The sequence below is a fragment of the Hibiscus syriacus genome, unplaced genomic scaffold (assembly GCF_006381635.1).
Source record: "Hibiscus syriacus cultivar Baekdansim isolate YM2019G1 unplaced genomic scaffold, ASM638163v2 tig00003721_pilon, whole genome shotgun sequence".
NCBI classification, from domain to species: domain Eukaryota; kingdom Viridiplantae; phylum Streptophyta; class Magnoliopsida; order Malvales; family Malvaceae; genus Hibiscus; species Hibiscus syriacus.
In genome coordinates, this window is record NW_024061981.1 from 1,563,892 (window position 1) to 1,589,163 (window position 25,272).

The 25,272-nt window shown below is 34.7% G+C and overlaps 2 protein-coding genes across 2 annotated transcripts; one reads left to right on the top strand and one right to left on the bottom strand.

The window, feature by feature from the left end:
* Positions 1-2,906: 2,906 nt before the first annotated feature.
* On the bottom strand, positions 2,907-3,356 carry LOC120181616. Its single transcript, XM_039186708.1, has one exon. The coding sequence runs from the start codon at positions 3,310-3,312 to the stop codon at positions 2,911-2,913; it is 402 nt and encodes a 133-aa protein (XP_039042639.1). The 5' UTR covers positions 3,313-3,356; the 3' UTR covers positions 2,907-2,910.
* A 15,839-nt stretch (positions 3,357-19,195) lies between these two features.
* Positions 19,196-24,457, top strand: LOC120181869 (pyruvate kinase 1, cytosolic-like). The gene is made up of 16 exons (XM_039186911.1): positions 19,196-19,303; positions 19,415-19,511; positions 19,600-19,697; positions 20,058-20,213; positions 20,519-20,596; positions 20,779-20,910; positions 21,028-21,108; positions 21,188-21,259; positions 21,352-21,441; positions 21,751-21,895; positions 22,157-22,245; positions 22,827-22,922; positions 23,069-23,136; positions 23,271-23,370; positions 23,926-23,985; positions 24,080-24,457. Exons 1-16 carry the CDS (start codon positions 19,235-19,237, stop codon positions 24,230-24,232), a joined length of 1,584 nt encoding a protein of 527 aa, XP_039042842.1. The 5' UTR covers positions 19,196-19,234; the 3' UTR covers positions 24,233-24,457.
* The last annotated feature ends 815 nt before the right edge of the window (positions 24,458-25,272 follow it).

Sequence of the window (25,272 nt, forward strand, 5' to 3'; positions counted from 1 at the left end):
TTGTAGAGGTCTTTATGTGTAAATCCAACATTATGATAGCCCCCTGCCTGCTGCGTTAAATAGTTCATTACTTGTGACGTGCCAACACCGACCTCTTTCAATGTTGTTGCCTCATCGATATCAGCCTTACTTACAGCTCGATTAGAACGCATAAATGGTGTCATAGCAGATGTGCACAATGCATGATTATGTTTCTGATCAGACTTACTTATAACCCACTGATCGTTTGTATTTGTTGCTGTAACTACGACTCTAGCCTTACATCCTGTTCTTGTGACTGGCGTATGAGCACGTTGACGATCAACAGTATTGACTTTTGATACTCGAAACCCTTCTTTGGAACAACAAAATTCTTGTGTCTTCACATTCCCTTCCACGTCAAGCCGTGTTGTTCCCTTACGTGCACTAAACCCATGTTCCCGTGCGAATCCCTTGTAAAAGTGCCAAGCTTGATCACGTGAACAGAAGAGCTGACCAACCAATCTGTCAGATTCATCAACATTATGTACTTCATGGCATTCCTCGGTTGGCTTAACATTGTCTACATCAGTATTATCCATGGCAAAAATTTTGTTGTGCAAGTTCAGTGCTCCAGGAGTTGATGGATATGTAAACGAAGGTTCATTTTGAACATGTTTCTGTAGTTAAAGGGTGGGTACAACATTAAATTCGCAGTACATATTTAGGTATGTACAATAACTACAAGTATATTATCATTTTAAATTCGCAGTACACTGTTAAAAAAATTGAAACATAAATTACATAAGTTTTAAAAAAAGTATCGATCCTTTTTATAAAAAGTATGGACACTTTCAATATAATAGGTAAACATATGATGTAATAGGTAGCCCTTATATAATGTAATAGGTATCGTTTATATAATGTAATAGGTAATGGTTATATTGTAAAGTATCTATCCTTTTTATAAAAGTGTCCATACTTTTTTCACTGTGGAAAACATTAATTTAAGGTTATCTTTTGAGTGAGTTTTAAGATATTAATTTAGTAATTATAGGCGTCTAATGATTTATTTTTTACGTTACGGTATATTTATTATTAAATTAAAAATTCTAAATAATATTTTAAAATATAAAACAATCAAATAATTTTTGTGCAAATGAAATTATTAAATCAATATTGTAGGTGGAAAACATGAAACACTGTTAAAAAATTGAAACATAAATTACATAAGTTTTAAAAAAAGTATCGATCCTTTTTATAAAAAGTATGGACACTTTCAATATATAGGTAAACATATGATGTAATAGGTAGCCCTTATATAATGTAATAGGTATCGTTTATATAATGTAATAGGTAATGGTTATATTGTAAAGTGTCTATCCTTTTTATAAAAGTGTCCATACTTTTTTCACTGTGGAAAACATTAATTTAAGGTTATCTTTTGAGTGAGTTTTAAGATATTAATTTAGTAATTATAGGCGTCTAATGATTTATTTTTTACGTTACGGTATATATTATTATTAAATTAAAAATTCTAAATAATATTTTATAAAATATAAAAACAATCAAATAATTTTTTGTGCAAATGAAATTATTAAATCAATATTGTAGGTGGAAAACATGAAACACTGTTAAAAAAATTGAAACATAAATTACATAAGTTTTAAAAAAAGTATCGATCCTTTTTATAAAAAGTATGGACACTTTCAATATAATAGGTAAACATATGATGTAATAGGTAGCCCTTATATAATGTAATAGGTATCGTTTATATAATGTAATAGGTATCTATCTCGCATGTGAGTACTTTATTCCAACCATGTGACAAGTGTGACAACTCCATCAACTCACAACTCAGCTTTGAACTCAATCAATATTGTCTTTTAGCTTGATGGTTCATAAAGCATGTTACTTGAACAGTATGAAACAATTATGCAATTTTCATGTTCAATTTAACACTGCATTTCAAATTCATTTCATATGTAATTGGAGTTTGAATTTAAATTTCAATTTGAGTTTGAATTTCAATATATATTTCGGCTCCACTATAAATATTAGCCCAAGCCAATATGCATGTTATCATTGATTATTCCTAATTTCCATTGTTTTTTTTCCAACGTATAAACGCGAGGGAAATCCCGACCATTTTATTTTTTGGTCAACTTTAAAGCGTCAGAAACGTTTCGGGCGTATGATCTGGGTGGTATACAAGAAATGTAACAAATAGCAACTAAAATCATAAGTTGAGTACCACCCAAATCATAAACAAGGAAATACTTCCGATGCTCATCAAAATCCAAAGCTCATTTGGTGCCAAGCAAAAGGAAATCAAAATCCAAATCTCATATGATGCCAAGCAATAGGTAGTGGTTATATTGTAAAGTGTCTATCCTTTTTATAAAAGTGTCCATACTTTTTTCACTGTGGAAAACATTAATTTAAGGTTATCTTTTGAGTGAGTTTTAAGATATTAATTTAGTAATTATAGGCGTCTAATGATTTATTTTTACGTTACGGTATATTATTATTAAATTAAAAATTCTAAATAATATTTTATAAAATATCAAAACAATCAAATAATTTTTTGTGCAAATGAAATTATTAAATCAATATTGTAGGTGGAAAACATGAAACACTGTTAAAGTATCGATCCTTTTTATAAAAAGTATGGACACTTTCAATATAATATAATGTAATAGGTAAATTTGCAATGCTATCGGTATAAATATACTGGTTTACTTATAAAATAGGTAAATATAAGCGCTACCTATTACATTATATAAGCGCTACCTAGTATGTTATTGTACTTTATAATATTTCCGGTTAAATAATATAACATAACCGGTCTAAATTTTAACCGGTCACTTGTTTAACCGGTCACGCCGTATATTAGCCGTTTTTTAGGCGCCGCACCGCAGAACGACCCAAAGCACACATAATCATATCAAATCAAATTAAATAAACCTCGAGGTGAGGATCCACCTCAACTCTAGCAACCCCTTTTCGATCCTCAGCAGCCTTTGCAACGTCCACCTCTCCGACCACAAGCTCACCCGCGTCGCTCACAACCTTCTCTTCTTCCTCCTCGTCCACGTAGTTAGGGTTCTTGTCGTCTATGGCTGGTGGCACCGCCGTCAGCTCGTTCTTCGCCGCCCCATTTGGTCCTTCCCACGTGTACTTTCCTCCGTGACCCGACTTCGGAGGTGGCCGGCCGATCCCTATACCGTCAGCCGGATGCCTTTCCCTCCTTTGTATCCCTTTGTCCTCCAACTTCCTCTCCAAGTACTTACGGGTGTCTAGGTTCCGAGATGTCATTTCTGCCCTTCCCGCTTTCTTGTCTACTGGTTGCATTTCTTCCCTTTTCTTATCTGAAATATATATCTTGGTTTTTCTTATGTTTCTCCCGCGATACATGAGCTTGGATTGGAGTTGAGAATTTATATAGAGAAAGCGAAAGTGCTAGAAAGTGGATATTGTTCGAATACAGACAGACATTAGAATCAGATACTAGAAAGTACTTGAAAGAAGAATCGAGACGTGGTGCTGGAAGGTTCTTGTCTGCCACGTTGTTATTCTGGGTTTTTGCCACCTGGCGTTGCAAAGTTTCAAACTTTTGGCTCCAATATCTTCGAAGTTTTTGATAACGGGCTGAGATGGAATATGCCAAAAATAATTGCAGAAAACTTTGCTTCTCACTTGGATCAAATTGTTATAAGTAAGTTTATAAATGTTGTATTATGGGCTTTGACACATAATTATTCAATACCCAAACGATGAAAATATCATATTCATTTCTCTATTTATAGTTGTAAAATTGTGATATGAACATATCATATCATATTCATTCGAATTTGACTGGACTTTTTTTTTGGTCTACCACCGAAAATAACTTAAGAACTCTGTTTTTCTCTCTATCTTAGACCGATAAATTTAACTATCTTTCAAGTTTAAGACCGTAAATTCCAATAAAAAATTATAAGGGTCACATTTGCTTGAATTTGTTTCTTTTTCTAAGAAATGTATGGCCATGGAGTTCATTGAAACTGGACGGATCGATTTCCAATGCTTAAGGAAAAGCATATGCTCTTCAAAAAATGCTCACTTGAGATTAACTTGAAACAAACCACATAATGGAATGAAGCGATCCTCCAATGGCTTTAATTTATGCATCAAATATCCTCCTTGATATCCACCAACATAAACCCAAAACTATCCTCACTTTACCTTTCCATTTTTAGCTTCGGTTCCACCGATTTCAAGTTTTTTTTGTCTCTTCCTTTGTCTTTTTCACGCTTATAACTTTTGAGAAATTAAGAAATAAGGAAACAACTATAACTTCATTTTCATTTTCAAGTTTGCTGAGTTACATTGCTTTTATAGCACATAATTGCTGAGTCAAGAAGTATTTGAAAAGTTGTTAGATCTAACAGTCTTAACCGCTTTGAGATAACAACCTAACAACCCTAGGTTTAGCTCATCTACAACACAACACACCCTAGAGAACGTGTGTCTGCTTGAGTCTGTACCATGCACGCCATGCATACACTTAGTCTTCCAACATTCTCCCTGCTTCTTCTTCTTCTCTTTGCTTCAGCAAACACACACACTTTCTCACGAAACATTGTGAAAGCTTCTTTGGACAATGGCTTTGTGAGCCTATTTTCAAGTTGATGAGCAGCAGGAACATAGCTAACACATAACTGATTCCCAGCTATTTTCTCCATCACAAAATGAACATCTAAGTCCACATGTTTGGATTGAGCATGATGAACAGGATTTGCACTCAAAGATATTGCACTGTTATTATCACACCAGATTATGGGTTTTTCCTGTCTAACCACTACAAGATCAGTTAGCAGAGCATCAATCCAAGCAACTTCTGCAGCAACATCAGCTAGATTGTGATATTCTGCTTCCATGGTAGATCTTGAAACAACCTTCTGCTTCTTTGTACTCCATGACACCATATTACCACCAACTAGCACACAATGACCTGACATCGATCTTCGATCATCCACACAGCCACCCCAATCAACATCAGCAAATGCCACCACACGTAGTGCTTCCTTAGATGGTTTAAAAAATAATACATACTCCACTGTTCCAGCTAGGTATCGCAAGATACGTTTGGCAGCCAACAAGTGACTCTCGCGTGGCTTATGCATAAATTGAGCTACCCTGCTCACACTGTACATAATGTATGGTCTCGTGTGACAGATATACATCAACGCTCCAACCATGATTCTAAATTCACGAGCATTTTCAAGCAGTTCTCTGGTATCTCGTTGGAGCTTTTTAGAGAGAATCATAGGAGTGCTAATAAGTGTAGCTTTTGACAAGCCAGTCTTCTCTAACAACTCTAAAAAAAACTTCTTCTATGACAAGACTAAAGCTTTATCACTGTGTTGAACCTCAATTCCCAAAAAATAATACAAATCACCAAGGTCCTTCAATGAAAAATTACCATGAAGTGAATAAACCACTCGTTCATTTACAATAACTGACTGGCCAGTAACAACAATGTCATCTACATAGTCAAGTATATATGTAACTTCCCCATGAATAAGAGAAACAAACAGTGATGTATCAGCCTTTGATGCACAAAACCCCATTTGCACGAGGCTATCTTTCAGCTTGGTATGCCAATTCCTGGGCGCTTGACGCAACCCATATAGAGCTTTGTGAAGCTTATATACGAGCTTGGTGCCATCCTCAACAATTTTTTCAAAACCAGGTTGTTGTTGCATGAATACTTCCTCATTCAAATCACCATGTAGGAAGGCGTTGTTAACATCCACATATAGTAGTGGCCATTTGTTTATTACAGTAAGAGATAAAACAACATTCAAGGTTGGAAACTTAACCACTGGATAAAAGTTTCTTTGAAATCTTTTCCAGGCACTTGCAGAAAACCCTTGGCAACAAGATGAGCTTTGTAAAGGTGAACTGTGCCATCGGGATTATGCTTCAGCTTGAATAACCATTTGCAATCAACTGTTTTTCTCCTAACTGGCAATGGAACTAATTACCATGTCCCATTTTGTTGCAGAGCAACTAATTCATCCTGAACAGTAGCTGCCCAATGATTAGTCTGCATAGCCTGATGAATATCAGTAGGTATAGTAGAGTCTATTTCAGCAAGAAACATCATTGGTTTGAAAATGCCATGCTTACTTCTAGTAACAATGGGATGAGTATTAACTACAAGTAACTAACCATTATCACTAATGTCTTCAAGAAGAGTGTAACGTCCCAAAATTAGGGTTAGTGACTAAAATAGAAGTTTTAAAACTTTGAGGTCTGATTTTGAAATATTGAAAAGTTTAGGGACTAAATTGAGAATATTTTATGAAGAACTATTAAGTAAATATTTAATGAATTAAGGGTATAATGGTCATTTCATAAGAAATATTTTTATTTTTCCCTTTATAAGGACATAACCACGTGGAGATGTGGGGAAAAGGAAAAGAAAAATCGGGAGAGCTTCAACTAGTTTCTTCTTCTTCTTCCTGTGAGCTCATTTAAAAGATGAGTTTCTTACAAGTTGATTATTCCTTAATTTTATGATGGGTTTTGATTTTTGGGATAGTAAGAAAACTTAAGGAAGTTTAAAGATAAGTAAAAACTCAAAGATGAACAAGTTATGAGAGATTAAGTAAAATGAGTTTTTAAGTGAATTATTGAAAAAGAAGGAGTAGATGGATTTGGAAGTTAAATTTGACTTGTCATAAGTTGAAATAAGAAATTCAAAGTGTTAGAAATGAGTTTGGAACATATTGATTTATTGGCTTGATTGTTGAATTCAAGTATGTAGATGGAATATTGGATATTAGGATGAGTTAAAGTGATCTAAGTTGGTTATAATAAGTGTAGTTAAGCTTAAAGGACTAAATGAGGTTATGGTAGAAGAATTAAGTAAGTTTGGTAAGAATTTTGGGTAAGATAAATGAATTATAGGCAGGGGGTATCGGTACTGTTCATCAAGTACCGATACTTCAAAGAGAAAATGAGTTATAATTGGTGCTTGGGTATCGATACTGGTTGAATGAGTATCGATACCATAAGTCATAAATTCATATAATTGTTCATAGAGTATCGATACCAAAGGAGCAGTATCGATACTGAGGCTAACGATACCATCTAGCAAGTATCGGTACCATTTTGAAATAAGGATGATATAATCGAATTGAGGTATCGATACCGTGGAAGGGTATCGATACTACAAACATAAGGGTATCAGTACTATGCTTGTAGTACTGATATTACTTGAGCTGGAAATTCGAGATTAGTGATGTGATTAGATTGCAATAGTAAGAACCTTTGCGAGTAATTTGAATTATGATATTTATTGGATTGTATATTCGTGTAGATAACGATCGAGAGCAAAGTCCAGACAAGTCGACCAAGTAGTAGTCATCGAGAAAGAGATAAGAGATTGGTATTGACTAGTGAGGTCAGGTGAGTGCTTACTATTAGGTATATGAAGTTTTATAGAAATAAGACTTGAGATGAGTCTATTTCCATATTAAAGTGTATGAATTCATGAATACAAGCATGTGTTTGTTATGATTTGTATGTGTTCATGAGTATATGTGTTGACATGTTATTGTATGAGTTGTGTGATCGATGTTCTACATGAGATATTTGATCATATGAGAACAAAATATAAACCATATGATAATGAATTATGAGACTATGTGAATACATGTATATGAGACAAAGTATGTAATAATATGAGAATATGATAAAAGTGAGTTAATGAGAAATGATATGAGCTAGGTAAGCATGTGTAAAGGTTATATAAATAATAGGAACATGAGTTAGGCAAGTACATGGTTGTGTAATCATTTATGTACACTAGTATAATAGAATTATATGATTAAATGAGAAGTGAAATAAACTAAATAAGAGTGACCTATAGGAAAATATGATAATAGTATATCAATTAGGAGAATTGAACATAAGTGATTATACGAACATATAAGATAAGCTATATTGGGAAAATTCATGTGCTTAATAAAATTGTGACATATGGGTTAAATTATATATATATATATAGAGAGAGAGAGAGAGAGAGAGAGAGAGAGAGAGCCATATGAGAAGGTTATAGGAACTATATGGAATTGAATAAAATAAATAGATTGAATTAGCCTATAAATGAAATAATAGAAGTAATATATGTGCATAAGTATTACATAGGTTATGTGATTTATGTGAATATAAGAGAGTGAAAGATAAACTATAGTATATGATATAAGTTATTATATACATTTATGATATATTTTATTAAACCGGACATATGTGATTATGAAAAGAAGAATATAAACTATGTGAATACAAGTATATGTAATAGATATATAACTATGAGATAGGAGAATGTTATATGATCTACACAAGGAGAAGTTATGAGACTACATGTGAAATGAAATAAGTATATATATGTGTGTGATGAATTCGTTGATTATATGAACATGTGAATATATGTACAAGACATAAGAATAAGATATAAGCAATGTGACAAGAAGTATGGAATGACATGAGAAGTTTATATAAGTTATGCGAAAAGTTATCTACGTGGTTATATGTATATGATATGTGATACAAGTTATGTGACAAGTATAAATGATAATGTCCATGTTATGTGTCATGAGAGCTAGAGATATAGTTGGCATGCTAAGAGTCGAGGGTTACATAGGTCCTTCGGGGCATAGTAACACAGGTCCTTCAGGACATATACAGAGGTCATTCGGGACAAATTTCACATGCCACTCAGTGGACCCTTATACGAGTTGTGGTGACTTCATATGTGCACAACCTCTATGTACTCAAATATCTTTAGTTCTCACATGTGTACATGGGCTAATAAAGGGATAATAATAAATACCATCTATGTGATGTATATGCTTTGTGATATGAAATGTGTTGTTTGGTCAAATATATCATATGATAGTGAAGAATGTTAAGTATAAGAATAAATAACTAAAAGATATGAATGAATATAATATTGATGATGAAATGAGGTTATTGATGATATTGACAAGATATGTATATGTGTGCATTTGATTACATGTAATGTTATATTGTTTTGGGTGATAGAATTGTATGACATGTTCATGCATGATTAAGTAGTTAGAATTAGCTTTATAAGTTTAATGCCTCACTAAGTCATCGACTTAGTGTGTGAGTGTTTCACACGTAGGTTCCATGAAGCAAAAAGAGGGAGCAAAGTAATTATAGGCAAGGCAAGGTAGGTCAGCTTCTCCTTTCTAAAGATCATATCAGAAAAGTATATGAATAATATGTATTTTGTTATAAAGAAAGTAGTTGGCATGTAGATAAAATGTTTAAATTGTATAAACTCTGATAAGCTGTAAACTTTTTTTTATCTATATGGTATAAATTATGCATTTTGTTTTAATAAAAGTTAGAAATTTTATTCTTTTGTAAAAGTAAATGTTTTGAAAAGTCAATGTGACATCTCGGACTTGTATCCGGGTCGGATACGGGTTAGGGGTGTTACAAAGAGGTTAATATATTTTCATGAGCGTTAGCATCACTGGTGACTGGAGCACTACAGTGAAATAGAACATCAGTCGATTGATCAGGAAGCTCAACTTCAATACCCAATTCAAAACCACGACCAACTTCACCCACAATATCAACTAACTGAGATGATTTATTAGTAGAACCCTGCGACAGTGCCACCACTTGAGGAAACTCATTGCGTTGTTCAGTAATAATCTCAAGTTCTGCTAATCGTGGGGAGCATAAAACCCGATGATTTATACCATGTTTATCCACTGCAAAAGGAAAAACGAGTTTATCAAACTTGACATGACTGCTAATAAAAAACACTACCATTTGAGTCAAGACATTGAAACCCTCGATGATGAGAGCTATATCCCAAAAATATGCACACTTTAGATCGTGGCATCAACTTGTGAGGTTGAAATGCTCCAAGGTGTGGGAAACATCTACAGCCAAACACTTGCTTGGCTTTGTAGTCAGGTTTTTTTGCAAACAGTTTCTCAAAGAGAAACATCATCCAAGACTTTGGTTGGCAATATGTTCACAAGATACGTAGCTGTAGTAACTGCATAGAACCAAAACCAGATTGGAAGAGATGCTTGTGCCAACAACACTAGTGCTAACTCAATCAAATGTCGATGCTTACGCTCAACGGCCGCATTATGTGCATAAGTATGAGGACAAGTAACCCTATGCAAGACACATGCCTGAGCTAAGTCATTGGACCAATTTATGTATTCTCCACCCCAATCACTTTGTACTGCTTTGATTGGTAAAGAAAACTGAGTCTGAACCATTCTTTGTAACAACCGAAAAGCAATTATGGCTTGTGACTTGTCCTTCAACAAATAAACCCATGTATGTCTAGTGCAAGCATCCACAAAGGAAATGTAATAACGAAAACTAGTCGAGGGTTCAGGTGAAGGGCCCCAAAGATCAGTAAAGACAAGCTGAAAAGGTTTATCATAGACTGTAGTGGAATCAATAAAAGGCAATATGTGACTTTTACCTAAACAACAAGCAACACAAGTTTGATTTGCATTATTTGGAATGTTAACATCAATGGACTTACAAACCAATTTCAAGGTAGAAAAAGATGGATGTTCTAATCTTTTATGCCAGAGTTCAAGTGAATTACAAGAACCATTCACTGAAAAAACCTCTACATTATTACAAGTAGTTGGTTGACTGTCCAAAGTAAAAGTATAAAGACCCCCTTGCTGCTTTCCTCGAAGCAGAACTTTGCCCGTCACTTCATCATGAACACAACAACATCAGTATGAAACTCAAAAAAGATGTGATTATCCCTAGCGAGCTTCGACACCGAGAGAAGATGTTTAGTGATTTTAGGCACATGTAACAAATCGGTTAGTAACAAAGCTTGAGAAGATGAGCGAAAGACAAATTGACCAATCAACTTTACATTAAGTAAAGTTATATTCCCAACCAAGAGATTATATGGACCATTAAGATCAGTTTGGTGAGCAATATGAGAAGCATCAAGAGTGACATGATGCGTAGCACCCGAGTCAATAACCAGATCCAGTGGAGTCGGTGTGCACTTGTGCCTAAACCACATTGGCACTCATAGGAAAATTCTCAGGCTAAGAATCAAAACCAGCTAGTTATCTCTCCTCATCAATCAATATGAAGTAAATCCGATCAAGATGGAGTGTATATGGGCTAAACATGATCACAACCATAAATGATTGATACTCTCTCGGTAAACCCTTCAAAATACTAACAACGTGCTCCACTTGTGAAACTAGACTGCCATATGACGCAAGGGCATCACAAACCTCCTTAATACGAGTGAGATATACACACATATAATCATCACCTTTCCTCAATGATTGAAGCTTGTAGTGTATATTCATCACCTTTGTCGTGGATTTGTTGGCAAAGAATTGAATAAATGTGCTCCAAACAGCCGTCGTAGACACAACACCAACAAACTGAGGGAAGAGAGAAGCCCTAATCGTCGACAGAAGCTATGAGACAAGAGCACTATCTTATGCCATGAAATTTTAAAAGTCCTCGTTAACAACAGATGCACCATTAACATCAACAACAAATTCAAGTGGAATCGGCATCATACCATTGAGAAGTCGCTCCAAACGATGACTACGCATCGTAAGAAGAAGCTACTATTTCCAAAGAAGGAAGTTTGTCTCGTCCAAGATAACGTTGACCTTCTTATTTGTAAACATAAGGATTGACGATGAGGAACTTCCGACCACCGAGAGAACTACAAACCTTTCAAGGAAGACGCAACAAGAAAACAAAAACCCCAGGACCCTTAGCGAAAGATACCATATTGAGAAAGTAAGAAATAAATAAACAATTATAATTTTATTTTCATATTCAAGTTTGTTGAGTTATATTGCTTTTATAGCACACAATTGTTGAATCAAGAAGTATTTGAAAAGCTGTTAGATCTAACAGTCTTAACCGTGCTGAGCTAATAACCTAAAAACCCTATGTTTAGCTCACCCTAGAGAATGTGAGTCTGCTTGAGTCCGTACCATGCACGCCATGCACACACTTAGTTGAAAGCCATGTACACACTTAGTCTTCCAACAGTAACCATGCATTCTTCTTTGCTAAACTTCATTAGTCGCATCTTTTCTATGTGTGAAACCAAACCAAATTGTTCTTCTTCACTTAATTGTTGCTTCAAAGGGATGTAACCTTTCTTTTTTGCTTTTTTACACCTGTAAGTTTATATGCCTTTTAATTTGAGGTGTAACCTTTTTACTGCTATACTTATTGCATTGATGTTTTCTTTTTGCTGACAAATTGTTTTATGTTAAGGGACAAACTTATTGGTGATGAGCTTGTGATTTGGTGGTTTATGGTTGAATCCAAGGAAGAATAGTTCAGAGGTGGTTGGAATCTTGGCATTTGAAGTTACTAGTTTGATGTCAAAGGTAGTGAGTTTGTGGCATTTTTTGGATGATGGGGAGATCTCCAAGTTAAGGAAACAGATCACAAACTCAGTAGGAATCCGAATAATTGTATCCGATGACGAAAATAACCTTATGGATCTTGCACTGAATGAGATCATAGACAATTTCAGCACTCTGGAAACATCCTTAGCCAGGCTCGAGCGAACTTTTAGAATGATGCAGAGAAATGTTGAGTGTGACCGGGATAAATTACTTAAGTGTCGAAGGAAAGTAATGTTGCAGCGGTGAGAAGTAAAACAACTACGGGAGATGTCTCCATGGATTTAAACATATGATTATGTTGTCTGGATTCTGTTGAGATCACTTTTGACAATACTCGAGATGATAAAAAATGTCTTTCAAACTAATAAATCGGTGTCTTTATATGGAAATAATAGTCCCTATCTCTCGCTCAGGGCCAAAGATTCATTTTCGACTCTAATACCATGTTCATATCCTTTTAAAAGATGTGTGTCGATCGGAAGTAATTCTCCAAATTCTGACAACAGCAAGATGATCAACACTGGATCTTTAAGGTTTATCGGTGCTTACACCACAAAGATAGAGTCATTATTTAGTAACTATAAAATTTATTCTAAACTATATGTTTTCAATACCAAGCACTTGTTGGATGCGCCTCACATGATCGGCCTCAATTTAAGAGACGCTCTGTACAATATGTTACCTCAGAGTATGAGAAATGTTGTGCGTGCAAAACTGAAGTCTAGTGCAAAGACTCTGGCTTCATTCATCATCTCTACTTCCTTTGCTGCAGAGTGGAGATTGGTAATATTTCAGATATTGGTATGGTTGGCTCTTCTTGCTCACAACATGATTAGGTGGCAGTTTCGAGGAACAAATTATGGTTTCCCGATCTAATGTCCTCTTGGTACAAACGCTCCACTTTGTAAATCGAGCAAAAACAGAAGCAGCTATTATCGACATTCTTTTCGGTCTTAATTATGTCAGTAGGATTGAGAGAGTGTAACAATTCTCATGTAATTTAGATATTTTTTGTATTTTTATATCCATTTTTAATTTTACAACTTTTGAAATTTTGTAATTTCGAACACATAAATTTCTGTTATAATTTTATATTTTTGGTATAAAATTTTCTGTATGTTCCTAATTGAACTGACTGATATATGTCGTAATTGACAAATAAAATTCATTATTCTCAAATAAAATAAATAAAAATGAAATTAAATATAGTAAAGAAAAGAAGAGTCAATTCACAGGGACTAAGGAGCTTCTGATGTTGAATTGTTTCGATCATGTTGAAACAAAAAAAAGAAAAGAAAGGGGGTTGTGAAATTAAAAGAAAAGAAACCAGGATTTGAAAGAAAAGTAAAACAAGATAAATATTTTAAAAAATCAAATAAATGTAAATAGTCTCAAGTTTTGCTTTGCCTCAGTTTAATTCGATCATCAAAAGAGAATTTACTTTGGGATTCATGCCGATTACAGTCTATAAGGTCCAACCCTTGGAACTTATTTTTCTATATGGTAAACTGATATTCCCAAGTCAATATTTGAAATCCAGTCCTTGTTTGGACTAACTATGACGATCTCCGTTAGCACCAAATTAGTTTAAAGCGTTGGAAGTGATCGACTAATATTATGTTGTCTCATTGAGAATCGAATTCGATCTTAATTTCCCTCATAGGAAGTCGAATGTGTTATAAGCCAATCATCCATCTCAACTTCAAATCAAAACAACATCTAGACCAACAAACTCTTTTTGAAATGAAAGTGTTAAGATTTTTAAAGGAAATATCGATTGCCAATCTAAATTTGCAAAAAATTGATAATGTAATACGAAGATATTAAGTGTTTTTCAATTAGCTAAGCATGATAGAAATTGAATGAATACTTTAAAAGCGAAAAAAAACATTTATAAAAATAAAATGAAACTAAAAACAAATCTATTTCAAGTGTATTTCAAGCTTTACCTAAATGAGTATTTATAACTTTCTAAAACCCTAAAGATAACATAAAAATTCAAAGACAAATTACCCTAAACATTAAAAGATAAATCCCAAGTGTTTTTGAATTCAAAATTAAATTTAAATTTCTAAAGATTTCGTTCATACTCTCCTCTTATAATGTTGATTGGACTGCTTCTAGTAACTATTGTTGCTGACTGGATCTTCTGGAAGCTACCATGTCAGACTATGTCGTGCCCTAGATCGTTCCCATGTTTCTAACCACGATCAGATAATAAAAGATACAGAATGTGCCTATCTTATTGCTGGTTCTGGAAAATAGATTCCTGCACACAAATAAGTGAAACAGAACCAAATCAGTATAAATAAATCGACAATATGGGAAAATTAACAAGTAAATGTATACAATTTAAAACACTCATTAAATTTCCCCTCACTCTCATGCTTCTCCTCAAGCATGCTTCAATCAAACAAGTCCAAACTCCATTTATCTTTCTTCATCAAGTCTCACATCATAGAAAGACATGCAAGTCAAGTTCACAACAATCATCCAAGTTAAGATATCAATCAATTGGAAAGCACAAGTTGGATCAAGTTACACAAAATTATGGCATCCATTAATCTCAATGCAACCAAACTCAATACCTCTCAAAGATTCACTCAAATCACTCAATGTGTTTTGAATGTAAAAATGCTCAAAGTCGGAACCAAGCATGATATAATCATAAGCCTGTAAGAAAATCAAATCTTCACTACTAGTTAGAACAAGATGCAATAATCAAAGGGTTTTGAATATGTTGTAACAAGGCTTAGGTAAAGGTGAGGACAAAGTCCAGGAAATAAACAAAGTCAAGTAAAGTAAAATAATGCAAAAATATGAAACAAACATCAAACAACTTTTCTTTCTTTCTTTTCGTTTTGTTTTTTTTCTATTTTCTCTATTTTTTGAATACTTTTTTTTGCATCTGTTTTTTTAACTTTGTGTGTGTAGACCATTATCATACAACGATTAATTTGTTCTATTGTCCTGACAATAGTAGAAAGGAGGGATAGATAAAAATGTCCGAGTTTAAAAATGTAGTAAAAACAAAGAAAAGGAATAGGCTCAAACATAGTTAACTAATGAGAATAAAGGGGTAGGTAATTTGGGAATAAAAAGTGGGTAAATCCTAAGTGCCCTAATCACTTTAAAACATAAAGTTCATATGTAATCTCGACATCCATTTAAGTACATGTTCTAGAATATGATGTCTAGTTCGACACACTCAATCAAACAAGAATAAGAGTATGAACGTAAAGAATATGCTCACAAAAGCTCAAATCTAACCGAAGTGTATACATGCATTGAGTCAATCACATTTCAACTAACAAATTCATGAAATATCACACAAAAAATTCAACCAAATCGCTACGCATTCCGCTATCATGTATATCTATATTCAAACAATAGTGTGTTCTATAGCAAGCATTACATACCAAAACATTCGATAAAGATAAGAGTTTCAACATAAATTCCCACAAATTCAACCAAAGCATACTAGAGTTAAGGCATAAAGATAAGTAAGAGGAAATTCAACTAACACTCTACCTCCTCACTTAAAGCGTATTGTCCCAATACGTAAAGTTAAAATGCAAGAAAAAGAATAGAGATACTCTCCGTGTTTAATGTCGACCGTGATGGTGGAGAGATGCTCAATTGGATTCAATTGCTTAAAAGAGAAGCTGTCGAGGTATGAATCAATGCTAAAGTTTCCTATAAAGCCAGAGAGTAGTACATCAATAATTGGGTAATAAAACTAAGATCGTTATTTACCTCAAAAAGTTTTTTTGGCAATAGGCATTAGAAATGACTGAACAATAGATAACAATATCGAATTATTGATTTCTTGTTTGAACCATGGTAGTAACGGAGTACGATTTACCGGAGCAGCAACAAGCGGCAAATGGTGCGACGGTGAGCGACGAGTGGGTGATGAGTTTTGGGCGGCAATTGGTTTATTTAAAGGCTCGATTTGAAAAAGAAAGAAGGAAGAAGAATGGCTATCGAGCGGCTGGAAAAACAAAAAGGGGTTTTAAGATATTAGTCACGTGGGGTTTTGGTTAAAATAGAGAGAAAAAATTAATTAGAATGGGATAGGTTTAATTTTTAAAATCGTGTGGGGTCCCTGACTTCATAGAATTGACGTGGGAAAGGTGAAAATGGAAGGGGACGGTAAAATAAAATGGTGAAAGTGGGCAGCAAATTGAATTAAAAAGGGGTTTTACATTTTGCTAACATGCATCTTTAATGGTAAAAGGTTTTTCTAATTTGCGCCGCCAATAAAAGAAGGGTAGGAATGGGTTTAATGAAACGGTGCGCATGCGGTAGAGGATTGTTTTTTTTCTTCTGCTCGCCTGAATTGCTGCTTCCATAAATGAAATTGTGCACTGTTCGATCAAAAATATCATATCCGTTTCCCTTTAAGTTTAATCAAAAATATTTGAGGTACCTGGAAATTCAAGGAAAAATAAAATGAATATATAAAAATAAAATTAAAAGTAAAGAAAAATTAAGCAAATGAAAAGTAAAAAATGAGTTGTCTCCTATTAAAGCGCTTTATTTAACGTCGTTTAATTCGACGATCTGATTCAGACTACATGTTATATGAGAGACATTTTCAATTTATATGTTTTTTCTAACTAAGAATTTTTTTATAAGAAATTCTACGATCATAGAGTTATTTCATTTTGTCTTTGTAGATTCGAACATTATCATAAACATTTATTAAGATATTTTCAGTTTTAGAAGCTTGTTCGAAATAGTGGTCGGTAACACGTCGTCATTTCCAAAAAAATAAGTTCTTCAAATGTTTCGACAATGGTTTCAACTTTATTTTTAGCGCCTGCAAAATAGAAGATAATGTTAGGTATGACTCATAAATATACCGGTAAAGTGGACAGAGGATAGAGCGGAGTGAGCGAAGCGAACATCATCTGTCCTTACAAAGAAAGTCTCGTAGTGGGGGTTACGATTATGTGGATTGAGGGTGCGGGACTATGGCCCCGCGGTATGGGACATTGTTATTTTTGTAAATATGTACCAGGGTTTATCATCGCTCGCTAAGCGCCGCCGCCATTTCCTCCCAATCCTTGCCTCTCAGATTCCCTCTGTTCAGTTTCGTCAACTTCTCCATATACACCTCCAACAAACATCCAATCGCGGCGTCGCTCCATTCTTCTCTTTCTTTCCGATACTCCGTCGTCGATTGCCTCTATCATTTCAGCGCGCCATCATTTATCTCCTCTCGGTCTTTTCTCTTCTCGATCCGTAAATCTGACGACATAGAGTTATCGCAGAAGCTGGCGCTGCGGAAGGATAAACCGGAATCATTATCGGCGTCATCGTTGTCAGGTTGAGGCGCGTGGATGGGTTGTGGTGATGGAGGACGTGATGGTGGTTTGGGCTACTTTGGTGGTCGTCGAGGAGAGATAAATCGTCGTCAATGGAAGACGCCATAAGGGACGTTAGGATTAGGGTTAGTTTTTGGAGGAAAGTGGAACGGAACACGTTAGGGTAGGAAGGAGAGGCGTTGAGGAGAGTGTGGGAGGGTGGTGTGACGGATAGAGACGGTTCCATTAAGTAGGGAATGAAAGTTGGGAAATGAATTTGGCACGTGTGTCGGACCCGCTTGGGTGATAGTCGGCATCTGGCCCAAAACAACATTTTATTGAAAAACTTTGGAAAAATTGTAAAATATTCTACGGGAGATATAAACTAAGGTCTTTGCGATGGAAATTAAGCATCGAACTACTAAATCCACTTAAGACCTTGTTAACATTCTTCATGTGGAAAAGGACTGGTCCTAACCCATAGCTTAAATTTAACGGAGTACCATTCAAATTGGAGTGTATAAAACAATTCCTTGAGTTCGATTTTGTTTAGAGCTGATTCTTATCACTATTTATAATATAACGTTTAAATCATTTAAAAAGAATTACTTATTACTTGGACTGACAGAGAAACATTCTTCATGTGGTCAGGGTGTTGAATCTAGTTGGAATGGGAATTTCTTTTTGTTATAAACAGCCCATCCTTCACCATTCACTCTCATTTGCCCAAACACTGTAACGAAAAGAAAAGCCAAGCCCATAGGATTTGCCATTGTACTTTCCTTGTGCGGACCTACCTTTCTACCATTGTCTGCTCCCCTAAACCACGTGCCTGCCACTCTTTCGTTAAAACCCTTTCGTTAAAAATCACGCGCTATGGGCTCCACTCCAACCGACCCTGTTCGCCAAGAAACTGTACGCCCCATGCTTTAGTAAATACTGTAAATTACATATCCAGTCACTTACCTGTTTTCGACATTCCATTTTGATTATTTTTCTTTAAAATTATATATAGTTACATGTTTTGATTTTTTTTGCCACTCTTTGTTAAAAATAAATAGAATTGTTGATGTGATTTTCTCAATATTGATATAACATTATTTTATGATGATATGTTAATATCACTATTAAAATTTTAACGATGAACGATCAAAATAAAATCAAAATGTAACGTTAGATATGACTAAAATAAAATTGTGATAATAAGTGATTGACTAAATAGGTAGATGATCCAAGTAAATATTTAATAATAATAATAATTGAAAATATTAACCAATGCGCTGCTGGAAGGAACCAGGTTTCCTTCCATTAAAAGGAGGTTCTTTTTTTACTCGGGGCAAGAGTTTTTTCTTCGGTTCAAGGTTTTGCGAAGCCAATACTGAAATAAATATATAAACCCTTCCTTCTCTTTAAGCCAAAACTCTAGAAGGGAAAAGTATTTTCTTTTTGTTTTCGTCGGCACCAAAAAAAAAAGAAAAAAGAATGCAGTCGAGTCATTTGCTTCTTGAAGAGCCAATAAGGATGGTTTCAATCCTGGAGCCATCTAAGGCTGTAAGTTTCCCTTTTGTTTTTCAAGTTAACCTGTTTAGGGTTTTCGGTTTTCCAGGGAATATGATCGGATCCTGGTAGATTTGGAAACTGATTCGTTCGTATTCTTTACAGAGTTTTTTCCCGGCAATGACCAAGATAGTGGGAACTTTAGGCCCAAGGTCTCGATCTGTTGATGTTATTTCTGCTTGTCTTAAAGCTGGAATGTCTGGTACTGTATTTTCGAACTCACTTCTTTGTAGTTACTACTGTGTTACTGGAAGCAATATTTATTTATTCGTTTGTTTTTTTTTCTGCAGTGGCTAGGTTCGATTTCTCGTGGCATGATCCGGAGTATCATCAGGAAACTTTAGAAAATTTAAAGGCCGCTGTTAAGCTAACTAAAAAGCTTTGTGCCGTAGGTTATTTATATTTGGATTGATTTTTGTTCGTTTTTTAACTTATGTTTGTTTCCTTGAAAATTTGATCTGTCTGAATGTATTCTCCGTGCTCAGAAAAACACAATACTTTGTAGTGTTTTTCTTTTAAAAGGTGTTTTTTGATGTTATATTAACCCATTTTTTGTCTTACTTTTGAAGTAAATTCTTACTTGAGATGAAGGAAGTTGCTTTTTTTTTCTCTTCTTGAATTTTGAGTGTGGCAAACAATGGGTAGTTGTTTGTTTGTTACTGTTGCAAAGATTGTTCTTAGATTGCTTTGATGGGGATGGTGACATTTAAGACCATAAAGTGATTTGTATTTTGTTTTTGCCTTTCAGGTTATGTTGGATACAGTGGGCCCTGAGTTGCAGGTTGTTAATAAAAACGAGAAAGTGATTTCACTTGAGGCTGATGCTACTGTTATTTTGACACCAGATGAAGGACAAGAAGCATCTTCAAACATACTGCCAATCAATTTTGATGGGCTTTCAAAGGTTAAATGCAAATCCCCTTACCCCACATTGCATTTTGTGTATCCAATTCGGTGGTTGGCTCCAAGAAGTATTTACGAGCCCTGTTTTCTTGCCCTTTGGTTCTGAAGTCTAAAAGCATAATGTGTTCATAGATTCTTGATTAGAAGTTGGGCCGCTTATATTGGCTAGTGTAATGCTAATAGGTTCTTGATATTGATAATCTAGTTTCATTTATTTTAGATTTAGCTCAAAAAAATTTAAATTTGTGGTGTTGTCCTTTCGTCTATGCAAACATTCTGAGAAGCCTGGCAATCTGGTTTTTGCAGGCAGTGAAGAAGGGAGACACTATTTTTATTGGTCAGTACCTGTTTACTGGGAGTGAAACCACATCAGTATGGCTAGAGGTAAGGAAACATGAACTAATAATATGACTATACGAATATTATCTTTCTGTTTGCAGTTATTTTACGCTCTTTTGCTGTTATTGTACGATCTATTAGTTGTTTGGTGGTTTAGGGAATTTGAAGATTACAATTAGAATTCCTGTACATTGTCAATTGCCTGAATCGTGAATGAAATTGTGCAGGTTAGTGAGGTACAAGGAAATGATGTGGTTTGTGTGATAAAGAATACTGCAACGTTAACTGGTGCGTTGTTTACTCTGCATGCCTCTCAAATTCGTATTGTGTTGCCTACACTCTCTGATAAAGACAAGGAGGTAAGATGCCCTTGATATTATTTACATATCACAAGTAATGGAGAAAGAAGTTAGTCTTATAGCAAGTTGTGGGTTGTTGCATGAGCCCCTTTTCTGATATGGTGATACCCACTTCAGGTTATAAGCTCTTGGGGAGTTCAAAACAAAATCGACTTCCTTTCTCTATCTTACACACGCCATGCAGAAGATGTTCGTCACGTAAGTATAACTTTTTCATATCCTTTGGGTATTTTGAATGTTTTGCAGTTCTCTGATTGCTCTTGTATGCTCTTTGTAGGCTCGTGAGTTTCTTTCAAAGCTAGGTGACCTCTCTCAAACACAAATTTTTGCTAAGATTGAGAACATAGAGGTGCATTTCATGTGTTTACTGAGAGCAAGGGATATATAGGTTTTGGTTACAGAATTTGTGAATAAGAATGTGACATTATTTTAAAATTTTAGGGCCTAAACCATTTTGATGAGATCCTGCAAGAAGCAGATGGTATCATCCTTTCTCGTGGAAATTTGGGCATTGATCTCCCACCTGAGAAGGTCTGTTTCTTAAATTGAACTATCAATGATTTCCCACTCTTATATAAAGTATGCAAGTCATCTATATAAATAGCAGAAATCCAATCTGCAAAGGGGATATGATGTGTTAGTTTTTCTGCAAAAATGTTTGTCATTGAATAGAATGTATAGTCTGTTCTATCATGTATAACTTAAGTTCATAAATGCTTATTAGCGGCCTTGAATTCTTGGTCCTAGCTTTAAATGTGTAATTTGCTTTGATATGTGAGTATGTGCCTTTATGGATATTTCTTTAAGCTTCTGGCTAATGGGCCTCTTTTTTCCTTGCAGGTGTTCTTATTTCAAAAGGCTGCCCTTTATAAGTGTAACATGGCCGGAAAGCCTGCAGTGGTCACTCGTGTTGTGGACAGTATGACTGACAACTTAAGGCCAACTCGTGCTGAGGCAACTGATGTTGCCAACGCTGTTCTTGATGGTATATTACTTACCATGCTTGGTTGTTGGCATTTGCTGTTTTAGACTTTTTTGGTTGGTATATTTTTCAGAGTATTTATGATTGCTTGCTATATGTGATGGTCTTTTATGTACAAAAATTCTCTTATATTTTGTTTGTTGAATTTCGAATTGACGAATTGTTTCCATCGAGGCATATATCTGTTTCTCTTATTTAATGGTAAGCCCGCTCCCTGTACAAGTTGCAATGTTGTTTTTAAGTGACTCATTTTCTTTGCTGCAGGAAGTGATGCTATTCTTCTTGGTGCTGAGACCCTTCGTGGATTGTACCCTGTTGAAACCATTTCTACTGTTGGCAGAATTTGTGCAGAGGTAAATTCTCTTTATATACCGTAAATGTGCACGGTTGAATCTTTTGTCATGAGGAGCTCCCACTTAGGAGATCAGTGTCCTTGGTGCCCTTCTAGAGACTCTATATAGACTTGATATGATTTTGACACACGAGAGCCACTAATGAGACTGTTTTTCACTTACTGCTACCTCATTTGGGCTTATAGAACCTTCTTTCTTTGCATGAGAGTATTCCTTATCTGTTCTGAACTTGTTTGGTTTTTCTTGCCTTTTCAACTAAGAAAGACCCAAAATGACATCATTTTCTAAACATTCTACAATTTAACTTCTTATCTTAGTAAACAAAATCCTCTGCACTGGATGTAACTTTTATGCAAAAATGCGTTATTTATGTGTTAACTATTCTTTTGGATTTGGAGGCTTTATTTTTGTTGTTGCTAATTGCATCAAGTATCCATTAACTTGCCATGCATGTCAATGAAATGGATCTCTTATTGTTCATGAAATATTTAATTTAAAAAGTAATAATATGAATATTTCTTACTGTTCCACTTTCTAAGCATTTTCGATCTGAGGTCTCATTTTTATTATAAATTTAACAGGCAGAGAAGGTATTCAACCAAGACTTGTATTTCAAGAAAACAGTCAAATATGTTGGAGAGCCAATGACCCACTTGGAATCCATTGCTTCCTCTGCGGTAGTTATTCTTCCTATTTATGCTGTTATGAATTATGATTGCATGATTTTATCTTTGTAATGTAGTGGCCTTTACCAACTCTAATTATTGGCAAATCAAGTATGCATCTGCATGTGTGTTTCTGATCCCTTTAATTTCCTGTTTAGGTTCGAGCAGCAATTAAGGTAAAGGCGTCTGTTATTATATGTTTCACATCCTCAGGTAGAGCTGCAAGGTATAGCATTTTTATACAATCAATTGAATTGCATTCGAGTGGTTCTTTTATTTTCTTTTCTCACCTGTCAAGATTTACAGTCCTTGATTTATTTATGCGGTTTCTGAATGTATTTCCTTTGCATGTTGTACCAGATTGATTGCAAAGTACAGGCCAATAATGCCAGTTCTCTCAGTTGTCATCCCTCGACTTAAGACAAACCAACTGAAGTGGACCTTCACCGGGGCCTTCGAGGTATGTCATTTACCCTGAACCCTGAATGTTCAAGAAATTGCTTAAAATTCAATTTCTTGCCTTATAGTCGCTCAACATGCCCCAGAAGTGAACGCACTCCTTGATTGTGCTAGTGTTAGCAAGGTGCCAATAGATTCCCTTGTTCTAGTCCCAACTATGAGCACTTTGACTGGTTGGTTTAACTTTACCTGTTGTTGATGGAATGTCATCTTAAAGTTCATTCTTTCACTTAAATTTATTTATTGATGATTTACTCCTACACTAAAATTAAAAAACCCTCTCGTTCTAAAAGCAATTTAAATTACCATGAAACCATTGGTACAGCGTCCAGTTTTTCAGATGCAGTTAATAATGCCTTGCAGTAATCATCTGAAAGAAGACTTTGTGGTATAATCCTGTTGCTGAAGTATTAGAAGTTGGAATATTTCTTAACTTTTAATTTATATAGATAGCTGATTTGTGATGTTTACAGTATGTTGATGGAATGCTTATTTCATATCTTAAGCATGTATTGATCCTAAAAATGTTATATTATTTTTCGGCAAATCCTTACAGGCAAGGCAATCCCTCATAGTCCGAGGTCTTTTTCCCATGCTGGCTGATCCACGACACGCTGTAAGTATCCCTGCTTTTATATGTTAGTAACTGCAGTCTACAACCCTGAAAGAAACTTTATACAAACCTGTGTTGTTTCTGTTTTTTTTTTCAGGCGGAGTCTACAAGTGCAACTAATGAGTCAGTTTTGAAGGTTGCTCTCGACTATGGGAAGGCTTCAGGAATTATAAAGTCACATGATCGAGTCGTTGTCTGCCAGAAGGTCGGAGATGCTTCCGTTGTGAAGATTATCGAGCTCGGAGATTAAAAAAAAATCAGTTATTGTCTACACTTTTCTTATTGTGGGATCTTTTCCGGTGCTGAATTTTGAAAATGGCGAATGGTCAGCACCTGCAAGTTATTATTCTCCAGGTTTTTGGTATTGAAGTTGTATTAAGAAGACTATAAAAGCGGACTTTTACAATAGCCTACCCGAAATGGCATGAACATGATCCCATATTAGTTCCAAATGATTTAAAGGAGTTGATTTCTTTTATATATACGTATATTTAAACTTTTGGTCGTTATTTTGCATCATTTCTTTTATATGTACATATATTTGAACTTTTGGTCGTGATATTCCGCATGATGCGAAAGGAAGGTAGAACATTGTTGCTTTGATATTGTTTCGAGACCAGCTTGGGTTCTCTTTGTTGATGTACAATAGGTAAGATTCCGTTGATGTAAAATAGTTAAGATGGTTTATAATGGTACATCCGGTGAGAAAATAATTAAATTGATGATTTGCGGTTTCTTCCTTGTAGGTTTGGGATGAGAGCAGATGCCTAGATGGTAAGTTGTGGTTTGAAGTTTAGGGATGGTGTAGGTTCTTTCCCCTTAAGAGGAAAAAGAGTTAGCCGAAATCTATCTTAGAGGTGGTTTAATTATATCTATCTCCCATGCTTGTCTTGTAGTAGAGTTTGGGGGTGAGCATTGTATCGGGTCAAGTAAAAAAACTTTGAGTTGGCAAGTCTTATTTTATAATTCAATTTTAATTTGAATTTTTTTCGATTTGAGTTGAGTTATTTTAGTTTCTATATTAATTTTATTATAATTATTCATAGTATTATGGAAAGAATTTGTTCCTATTTTTTGACTTTCTCTAACCATATGATATATATATCTTTTCACAATATAATGTTTTTTAATATATCATTTCAATCTAAAATTATAAAATATATTTATAATATTATATTTTAAAGAAAGAATTTTGAGGGTAAAATATTGATGAGAATATAAAGGAGTCAAAGAATTGACAGGGAGAAAGAATTTGCAAACAATTGTAGTAAAAAGATCAAATTGAGTAAA